The 10,940-nt window shown below is 44.9% G+C and overlaps 1 protein-coding gene across 2 annotated transcripts; it reads right to left on the bottom strand.

The window, feature by feature from the left end:
* Nucleotides 1-302: 302 nt before the first annotated feature.
* On the bottom strand, nucleotides 303-6,998 carry LOC100136454 (superoxide dismutase 1, soluble). 2 transcript variants are annotated; one of them, XM_082957500.1, is made up of 4 exons: nucleotides 6,829-6,998; nucleotides 3,491-3,657; nucleotides 1,242-1,359; nucleotides 303-1,074 (listed from the first exon to the last, which is right to left on the bottom strand). In XM_082957500.1, exons 1-4 carry the CDS (start codon nucleotides 6,898-6,900, stop codon nucleotides 931-933), a joined length of 501 nt encoding a protein of 166 aa, XP_082813626.1. In that variant the 5' UTR covers nucleotides 6,901-6,998; the 3' UTR covers nucleotides 303-930.
* Nucleotides 6,999-10,940: the final 3,942 nt, after the last annotated feature.

Below are 10,940 nucleotides of genomic sequence, written 5' to 3'. Positions count from 1 at the left end.
ACAGCTGTAGCCCTCAACTCCAACCATCCTGTTAACACGTTAACTTCCTTCCGAATATCCTCCACTGGACGTGACGAGACTGGGATTCCCGTGTGGCTCAGTTGGTAGAGCATGGTGTTTGCAACGCCAGGGTTGTGGGTTCGATTCCCACGGGGGACCAGTACGGAGAAAAAGAATGTATGAAATGTATGCATTCACTACTGTAAGTCGCTCTGGATAAGAGCGTCTGCTAAATGACTAAAATGTAATTCAGAAGCCACAATGAGGACCATAGGAACACCAGCAACATAAACACAATCAAGTAACACCATAGTTCTTTATTGGGCAGCTTGGTACGCAAAGTGAACATAAAACGGATGTGTTCAAAATTGCACCTGATCAAAAAAAATGTTGCACTACACAGAGGGTTTAGGGTGCCATTTCCAACTTACAAATATATAACATGTTCACCGCTTCTGTACTAGCTTTTGGGACAGCGTACAACAGAATAATATGAATCACATAGACAGGAAGCAACAACAGTCTTAGCAGGACCAACAGATATACCGGTTGATAGTCAACTTTTAAATAAGCGCTTTATATTCTGTGGTCATTAGAAACCAAACCCCAAAAACAACCCTTAGCCGCTGCATCGTAGGGCTCTGGTCTAAATAGGGAGTCATTTGGGTCACCGCTGCAACCTCAACGTCCTGGGCTGTGTGTCTGAGTCAAAGCCCTCAGAAGCCAGGGTCTCTGTCCCATATGGCACCCTAACCCATATAATATAGTGCACTAGTCTTGATCAGAGTCCTACAGGCCCTGTTCAAATGTAGTGCACTATATAAACACTAGGGGTCATTTGGGACACAGTTCTGTCAGATGAGGTGCCATAAAGGTCTAGGTAGAGTTCGGGGGTAGCTACGGTGGTCTTTAAGCAGTGGCTAGTGTGTTCTAGGGCTCCCAGTAAGGGTGTGTGTGTGTGTGTGTGTATTGGGCAATGCCAATAACTCCACAGGCCAGGCGACTGCCAGCGTTGCCAGTCTTCCGACTCTCCTCGTTGTCTCCTTTTCCCAGATCATCAGCCTTCTCATGGATCTAATGATAAAAATGGGGGGGAGGAGGGACGCAAAAAGAGAGCGAGGACAGAGAGAGCAAACAGGGTTGTGTTTATGTAGAGAAAACTTAAGTGTGGTTGTGTTCATTAGGAATAAAATGCTGCTCAAAAAGTAGGTCAGATAGACACTTGAAAAACAGGGTCTTACCACCATGGTCCTGCCGATGATAGAGTGGGGTCCAGCGAGAGACAGTATCTCATCCTGAATGTTGATCTTAGCCACACTGTCAGCTGCTGCAGTCACGTTGCCAAGGTCCCCTACGTGCCTAGCAACACAGACAGGATATGATGTCAGAGGAAAGGGTACAGCTTTAAAATAGTTCCCCCCTCCCCCCTAAAAAGTGCACACTGTAGCAAAAACAATGAGAGCCAAGAGCAGGTGGTTGACATTTCCCAAAACCACTATTGTTGCATGTGATTCCATCACAGATCTACTCAATAAGAGTCAACATAGCATTTAAAAACAGGTAGAGTAAGCGACGTAAACAGAAAATTCCAGCAGACTTCCCGACAACTAAGAATGTGAAGTTGTGTTCTGAATGTTTTGTTTTTAAATCTGCGGCTGATCCGGTTGCTCGTAGCAACGTCATATCACAGTCTTAGTTCAGACCGTATGATTCGTTGATGGCCTACGGCGCATTCAGACGCCTTGACTTTTCCCACATTTTGTACGTTCAACCTTATTCTAAAAAAACGAAATTTAATTTATACACACAATGACAAAGCTAAAACAGGTTGAGACATTTTGGGGGAAAAAAACAGAAACACCTTACGTATTCAGACCCTTTGCTATGAGACTCAAAATTGAGCTCAGGTGCATCCTGTTTCCATTGATCATCCTTGAGATGTTTCTACAACTTGATTGGAGTCCACCTGTGGTCAATTCAATTGATTGGACATGATTTGGAAAGGCACACACCTGTCTATAAAAGGTCCCACAGTTGACAGTGCATGTCAAAGCATAAACCAAGCCATGAAACATCTGTAGCCTTCCCTGTAGCTCAGTTGGTAGAGCATGGTGTTTGCAACACCAGGGTTGTGGGTTCGATTCCCACGGGGGGCCAGCACAGGAAAAAAAAAAAAAAAAAAAGAAAAGGTATGAAATTGGCTCTGGATAAGAGCGTCTGCTAAATGACTAAAATGTAAAATGTAAAAAAATGTAGCTTTGAAGGTCCAAGAACAGTGGCCTCCATCATTCTTACATGGAATTAGTTTGGAACCACCAAAACTCTTCCTAGACCTGGCCTGCCAGACAAACTAAGCAATCGGGGGAGACGGGCCTCCCAACTCTGTTCTTGGGGACTTTCAATGCTTCAGACATGTTTTGGTACCCTTCCCCCAGATCTGTGCCTCGACACAATCTTGTCTTGGCGCCCTACGGACAATTCCTTCGACCTCACGGCTTGGTTTTTGCTCTGAGATGCACTGTCAACTGTGGGACCTTTATATAAACTGGTGTGTGCCTTTCCAAATCATGTCCAATTATATACTTATATTATAATCAATTTTAGAATAAGGCTGTAACGTAACAAAATGTGGGAAAAGTCAAGGGGTCTAAATACTTTCGGAATGTTATTGGTATTCATGAGGATCAGGCCCCGAGAGCCAATCACTGAGCTTCAAGCCAACACGCAGACAACATAAGGACAGTTGCTGAAGCCTACATGTGACGCGAGAAGCATAGAATCAGAGTGAGAATCACAATTGCGTTTATTTGATTCCTATGAATGGCCAGGGACCTCACGATACAATATTATCATCATAATTTAGAAGCCGATACAATATGGATTCGATTCTCACCATTCTATATGTATTACGATTCAATGTAACATATTGCTGAGCATCTGTTCTGCTGCAGACGGACAAGCGAGCCAGGAGAACAAGTGTTGATCAATCACGGTAATAAACAACAAATTAACTCCCTTATAAAAACAGAACAAGCTATAAAGGGGGGGGGGGAAAGACTGGAATTTTGGTTTGAGTACAGCCAACTAGAGCAAAAATACAATTGTGATATAGTCCCAACGATAGTGTCAAATAATATCCAGATATTTAACTATCGAGTCACACCCATCACTAAATCCCTCAAAACACGTTGGATGAGGTCAGAACATTAATGGTTTTGAGGGGAGGAGAGGACGTGAGGAGTCAAGGCAATGGAGAGATTCTCCCACAGACAGTGAGTCTGTCCTATAGACTATTAGAAGATAATAAAAAGACTGACAAGTTACACATGCTATGATTCATTACATTAACTAGATAACTATTAGGTCTTTGTTTAACTGTCTGTTGAACAGTATAAACAGCTGCACCACTAAATCCTTACTAGTGTGGTCATCTAGCACAAAACTCCTGGTCTAGCGGGCCCAACTCCTTCAGTCATGAGGCCAGACTAACCGGACAGTGTCAGTGGGTCCTCCGTGGGTATGGTTGTGGGGGTTGAAGTGGGGTCCGGCACTCATACAGCCGTTGGTGTTGTCTCCAAAGGCATGGACGTGGAAGCCATGTTCCCCCGGGGTCAGACCTGCGATCTCTCCCGTCAGCTTCACTGGAGCACCGTCACCCTACAGACAGACAAGTTACAGGCCTATACACACACACACACCCTAGGGCTGGGCGGTACACCATATTTTACTATATAACCATACACCAGTGTTGACACACGGACCGATTTGAGTTCACTTTACCTTCTATAACGGTAATTCAATGTTTGGTTTGTGGAAAATGTGATATGCACCTCCAGCGTGTGAAATGTACGTTTTTATAGATTATGCCATTTGCTACTTGAGTCGTCCATCTCCCCCTCCTGCCACTAACCACACCATGCCCTGCCTCAAATCATATTGTCACATACACATGGTTAGCAGGTGTTAATGCGAGTGTAGCGAAATGCTTGTGCTTCTAGTTCCACACATGCAGTAATATCTAACCTAACAATTTCACAACAACTATCTTATACACACACACACACACACACGTGTAAAGGAATGAATAAGAATATGTACATAAAAATATATGAATGGGTGATGGCCGAACGACATAGGCAAGATGCAGTAGATGGTATAGAGGACAGTATATACATATGAGATGAGTAGTGTAGAGTATGTAAACATTATATAAAGTGGCATTGTTTAAAGTGACTGGTGATACATTTATTACATCAATTTTTCCATTATTAAAGTGGCTAGAGATGAGTCAGTATGTTGGCAGCAGCCACTCGATGTTAGCGAAGGCTGTTTAACAGTCTGATGGCCTTGAGATAGAAGCTGTTTTTCAGTCTCTCGGTGCGCGCCTGGCCCTAAGGGAGAGAGAGCAGTTGGCTCAACTACAGAGTCAGTGGGACTTTGTTGCTCACTCAGCATGGTTTGACCGGCTTGGTGACATGCTGCTCTCCACAAGCGTTTTATACACCATTAGTTTGCGCATCTTACTGTCTGCTAGTTTCTTTCCTTTGCAAGGTGTTACTAAAATGTGTAAGCTCCTAATGCTAAAAAAAAAAAATCACTAGTTAGCTGGCTATCTAGCTTGCTGAATGTACTACGAGTCAAAGCAAACGTAGCTCGCGAGCTAATAATGCCTGGTACCAGTGCTGGTGTATAGCTAGATAGTGGTACACAAACATGCTTATCTTATCAGAGATGAATAGGAGAAGCATGACCATGTTGGCTAGCTAGATAAAGAAAGAAAACATCTATACTGAACAATGTAATTATGAACAGTATAAATACATGTTGTCATACCCATGGTATATGTCTGATATACCACGGCTGCGAACCAGCCAGCCCCGAACCAGCCAGCCCCGAACCAGCCAGTTTATAATCTCTATTTAAGGGTGCTCCTAAATTCATTCTGGAGCGCACCACTGGAAGCTCTGGTCGATGATGCGCTCTGACCACACAACGACAGTCAAGCACCCAAACTAACGTTGGCTAGTTACTTCCAGACACAAATCACCTCACTGACCAACTGACTCGTCCCAGCAGAGCTGGTTAGGCTGTTGTCATGTTATCTAGAGTGTTGGTGGCAATAATTTAAATTCGCTTTTTTTTGCCGACACCGGCCATATTCAACAGGTGTTGAGCTTTCGTTAATTAAATCAGTCATTCTGCAATCTTGCAGTCAAACGAGAGTGCTCTGAAGTCACAGTTCATAGCAAAAAAGTGAATTTACGAGCGCACCCTAAGTATCAGTGTTTGGCACCAACCCCACACACACTCGGGCTAGCATGGCACCAACCCCACACACACTCGGGCTAGCATGGCACCAACCACAAACCACACACACGGGCTAGCATAGCACCAACCACACACACGGCTAGCATAGCACCAACCACACACACGGGCTAGCATAGCACCAACCACACACACGGGCTAGCATAGCACCAACCACACACACGGGCTAGCATGGCACCAACCACAAACCACACACTCGGGCTAGCATAGCACCAACCACACACTCGGGCTAGCATGGCACCAACCACACACTCGGGCTAGCATAGCACCAACCACACACTCGGGCTAGCATGGCACCAACCACACACTCGGGCTAGCATGGCACCAACCACACACTCGGGCTAGCATAGCACCAACCACACACTCGGGCTAGCATGGCACCAACCACACACTCGGGCTAGCATAGCACCAACCACACACTCGGGCTAGCATAGCACCAACCACAAACCACACACACTCGGGCTAGCATAGCACCAACAACAAATGTAGCTAGCTGTTTTTGGACACTTGAAATGTTGAGGGATCAACTAGCTAGCTACAACAGTTACCGCTAGTTTTGGTGGCCTCAACGACCACACGCCTTCTTAGAGCAAATTTGGCCTGACAGATTAACACACCAGACCAGGTTCAAGGGAAATGAAGGGGGGGGGGGGACGACAAGGCAGAATGACTGTAGGCTGGTCCCATATCTATATGTCCTCTTTGTTGGCATAACATATTAACACACCAGACCAGGTTCAAGGGAAATGAGGGGGGGGGGGGGGGGGGGGGGAGACAAGGCAGAATAACTGTAGGCTGGTCCCATATCTACATGTCCTCTGTTGGCATGAAAGCAGAAACGGACTGGCGCACAGGATAGAATGACTCAGCAAAAAAATAAAAAAAATGTCGCCCTTTATTAATCTGTTACACGCCGTGTGTTAGTAGTTACAGTAACGTGTGTAGTTTGCATTTGGGGTTTTCGTAACGTCAGCTAGCTAAGGTTTAGTTCATTTTTTAAGTGTTTAACAGGCAGAACTAGCTAGCATTTAACGCATATAAATCCCCTCCACCCTGCTGCTTACAGAATATTAGCTACGGCTACGATATCTAGCTACATTGAGTTTATCATTTACAACGAGGGTTTCAAAGTGCAACTACAGGTTACGAGACGACAGGTAATCAAACGGCTGTCACACATGCTATGGCTACAGTGGCTAACGGCAGCAGGCTAGCAAATAAACGGTTTACACGACAGAACTTTGAATGAAACTGGCGTTTAGGCAGACACAAAGCTAGCTAGTTAGCGTTAAAACATCGTCAGACCAAAAAAACAAACAATTAGCTAGTGATCTAATCAACTAAAAACAGTTGCACAAGTTTATCTGCAATTTTGACAAATAACGTTAGTTAGCTAAGATAGCTAACATTAGCTAGTTGAACGAGGCCCCCCATCGACACAGACTGCGTCTCAAAGTGCATGTATGTATTTCCCTTATAAACGAAATATATATTTTTATTTACCTCCTGCTCAAAGAATACGGTCCCGGTAACTTCACCGGTTCCTTTTAGCACGCAAACAGCCTTCAGTGCCATCTCTACACGTCCTACAAGTCTGAACTAAAGATCTGTAGTCCGAATATAACGTTTCTACAAGCTAGAAATCCGGTTTCTTTCGTCCAATCAGGGGCGAGGAGATGGGTGAGCAGAGATGTGATTGGCTAATGAGAACAACTTGTTTATAGGCTTGTTTAAATAAAGTTTTGAAGGAAGTTTTGAAGGATATATAACTCTGGGGAATGTCAAGTATAAACTAGTGGTATAAACCTGTCATTCAGGGCAGGTGAGCCTCACCTTGTTTAGCAAAATAAATGAAAAAGGCAGCTCCAAAATGCAGGTGTTTTTGCCTAGCTCAGTGCTTTTTGTGGTTGTGGGGCAGCCAGCAGGAAAATACAGAGTGTAGGGGTTGGTAATGTTCTTTATTTGCGCTGTGATTAACTCAGTGTTTTGTCACTCATGGGGATACTACTTCACTGCAAAAGCTACGGGGAAACTCTCAGGAATTCAAGCCCCTTAGGTGCTGCCATAGAGTTCCATTAGAAGTTCCCATCGAAGAAGCCTTAATTAAGGTCATTGGCCACATTGTCAAATCACTTTATATCTATCGTAGCTTTGGTTGGACTGATCATACTTTCAAAATCTTAGCTAGCAGTCTTCATCATGAATTAAGTCGACAATCTACTGGTAAATCCTTTTCAATCCTTGTCAAATGAAGATGAATTATAAATAAAATGTATCGGTGCTCATCGGCCATTGGACATAAACATTACACAACAAGTTGGAAATCACAAATTTTACAATGAGTGGTTTGGAAAGAATCAGTAGCTAACTGCAAGCATTGCAAAGCAATCACTAACCTGCTATTCAGTGGAGTGGGTATGTGGTCCAAGTCTGGGTTTAAGGGTTCTCTTTTCCAAGTTTAAAAGGATAAACATTCAACATTGGCCAACTCTATCAATCCAGCATGACTTCTGCCGCGTTCAAAACAACTGGAAACTCAGAAAAGGGAAATCTCAGACTTCAGTGAGTTCAAGACAACAGGGAATTCTGCAAAAAACGAGCTCCGATTGGAACATACGTTTTGAACAGTCATCCAACTCAGAATTGCAAGTCGGGAACTCTGGCCTCTTTCTAAGGCTCTGACCTGAAGATCACTGACGTCATGATTCTACCTTGTTGTTTTTTTTCCCAAGGTTCCCAGTTGTCTTGAAAGCACCATAAATCCAGAGAATGCTAGACTTTGATGACAAAATTTGCCCATGAAGGACTGCTGCACCACCTGTTCAAGTGCGCACAGCAGAACACGTTGAGTCCAAAAATGCTGCATAAATTATGTAATATGCCAGGGAGATATGTATACTGTAGCTAAGAAAGTAATACTATGTTGTGTAGTAAGCTGTTAGTAGCCCATGTGCTTCACCCTAGTAATTTGGTCCCTTTTCCATGTAGCCTATAGCCTGTTTTAGAGAAATGTCATCATCAAATATTGTAAGAGCTTTCATTGCATTTATATGCCCCCTTTATTTATCCTACGGTTCTGACTTGGTGTACAGGGAGAATACTGTAAGAACGGCCAATGTTACGAATTCTGTTGCTGTAAATTTCCAAAGTGCTGAACAAATAGTTACATTCACTACGTCCATCCTAGCTCGCTCATTAATGTCTTAATCAAAATTACAGATTGCCTCTTATCCGCTCGTCGTCCCTTTATGCCATAGTTTGTACATCTCAACCGTCAGTAGAAACCAAATTTCTTTAAGCAAGTAAGCCATATCAGCTATGTTTTTTTTAAAGGCAGAAAATGAGGCTGAATGACCTGTTTGGCTGCCAGACAAGGCTCCTCTGATAGCCAGGTGTAGCAGTGGTAAGGTGTTGGTTGGTACTGCTGTTGGGACTCTGCTGTTGGGACTTTATGTAACAGTTTGTGGGCACCGTTTGTCAACGTTATAGTGCAATTAATGTATTGTTTAGTGTTGTGTTGTGTAGTGTAGTGCTTTGCTGGTATCCATCTAAACATATACTGCTCAAAAAAAGAAAGGGAACACTTAAACAACACAATGTAACTCCAAGTCAATCACACTTCTGTGAAATCAAACTGTCCACTTAGGAAGCAACACTGATTGACAAAAAATATTTCACATGCTGTTGTGCAAATGGAATAGACAACAGGTGGAAATTATAGGCAATAAGCAAGACACCCCCAATAAAGGAGTGGTTCTGCAGGTGGGGACCACAGACCACTTCTCAGTTCCTATGCTTCCTGGCTGATGTTTTGGTCACTTTTGAATGCTGGCGGTGCTTTCACTCTAGTGGTAGCATGAGACGGAGTCTACAACCCACACAAGTGGCTCAGGTAGTGCAGATCATCCAGGATGGCACATCAACGCGAGCTGTGGCAAGAAGGTTTGCTGTGTCTGTCAGCGTAGTGTCCAGAGCATGGAGGCGCTACCAGGAGACAGGCCAGTACATCAGGAGACGTGGAGGAGGCCGTAGGAGGGCAACAACCCAGCAGCAGGACCGCTACCTCCGCCTTTGTGCAAGGAGGAGCAGGAGAAGCACTGCCAGAGCCCTGCAAAATGACCTCCAGCAGGCCACAAATGTGCATGTGTCTGCTCAAACGGTCAGAAACAGACTCCATGAGGGTGGTATGAGGGCCCGACGTCCACAGGTGGTGGTTGTGCTTACAGCCCAACACCGTGCAGGACGTTTGGCATTTGCCAGAGAACACCAAGATTGGCAAATTCGCCACTGGCGCCCTGTGCTCTTCACAGATGAAAGCAGGTTCACACTGAGCACATGACAGACGTGACAGAGTCTGGAGACGCCGTGGAGAACGTTCTGCTGCCTGCAACATCCTCCAGCATGACCGGTTTGGCGGTGGATCAGTCATGGTGTGGGGTGGCATTTCTTTGGGGGGCCGCACAGCGCCTCCATGTGCTCGCCAGAGGTAGCCTGACTGCCATTAGGTACTGAGATGAGATCCTCAGACCCCTTGTGAGACCATATGCTGGTGCGGTTGGCCCTGGGTTCCTCCTAATGCAAGACAATGCTAGACCTCATGTGGCTGGAGTGTGTCAGCAGTTCCTGCAAGAGGAAGGCATTGATGCTATGGACTGGCCCGCCCGTTCCCCAGACCTGAATCCAATTGAGCACATCTGAGACATCATGTCTCGCTCCATCCACCAACGCCACGTTGCACCACAGACTGTCCAGGAGTTGGCGGATGCTTTAGTCAAGGTCTGGGAGGAGATCCCTCAGGAGACCATCCTCCACCTCATCAGGAGCATGCCCAGGCGTTGTAGGGAGGTCATACAGGCACGTGGAGGCCACACACAGTACTGAGCCTCATTTTGACTTGTTTTAAGGACATTACATCAAAGTTGGATCAGCCTGTAGTGTGGTTTTCCACTTTAATTTTGAGTGTGACTCCAAATCCAGACCTCCATGGGTTGATAAATTGGATTTCCATTGATTATTTTTGTGTGATTTTGTTGTCAGCACATTCAACTATGTAAAGAAAAAAAGTATTTAATAAGATTATTTCATTCATTCAGATCTAGGATGTGTTGTTTAAGTGTTCCCTTTATTTTTTTGAGCAGTGTATATAAAAACATTTGCCCCACCAAGATTTACATGCTAAACCGGACAGGAAAGATCACGCAAAACCGGACAGGAAGATTACATCTGTGACTCAACCCACTCAAGTGACGCACCCCTCCCAGGGACGGCATGGAGGAGCACTAGTAAGGCAGTGACTCAGCCCCCGTAATAGGGTCAGAGGCAGAGAATCCCAGTGGAGAGAGGGGAGCCGGCCAGGCAGAGACAGCAAGGGTGGTTCGTCATTCCAGTGCCTTGCCGTTCACCATCGCAACCCTGAGCCTGACTACACTCAATCATAGAATCTACTGAAGAGATGAGTCTTCAGTAAAGACTTCAATGTCAAGACCGAGTCTGCGTCTCTCACATGGATAGGCAGACCGTTCCATAAAAATAGAATCAAATTTAATTTGTCACATGCGCCGAATACAACAGGTGAAGAAGACCTTACCGTGAAATGCTTACTGACAAGCCCTTAA

Source organism: Salmo salar, chromosome 11, assembly GCF_965601325.2.
Source record: "Salmo salar chromosome 11, fSalSal1, whole genome shotgun sequence".
Classification (NCBI taxonomy): domain Eukaryota; kingdom Metazoa; phylum Chordata; class Actinopteri; order Salmoniformes; family Salmonidae; genus Salmo; species Salmo salar.
This window is presented reverse-complemented; position numbering and strand designations above follow the sequence as displayed.

Bases quoted from the DNA above. Each gene is read 5' to 3' on its own strand.
- LOC100136454 (XM_082957500.1), bottom strand. From the start codon at position 6,900: ATGGCACTGAAGGCTGTTTGCGTGCTAAAAGGAACCGGTGAAGTTACC. The intron at 1,360-3,490 runs GTTAGTCTGGCC...CTGTGTTGCTAG, and splicing joins GGACCCACTGACACTGTCCG to GCACGTAGGGGACCTTGGCA. The intron at 1,075-1,241 runs GTAAGACCCTGT...TTTTATCATTAG, and splicing joins TCATCGGCAGGACCATGGTG to ATCCATGAGAAGGCTGATGA.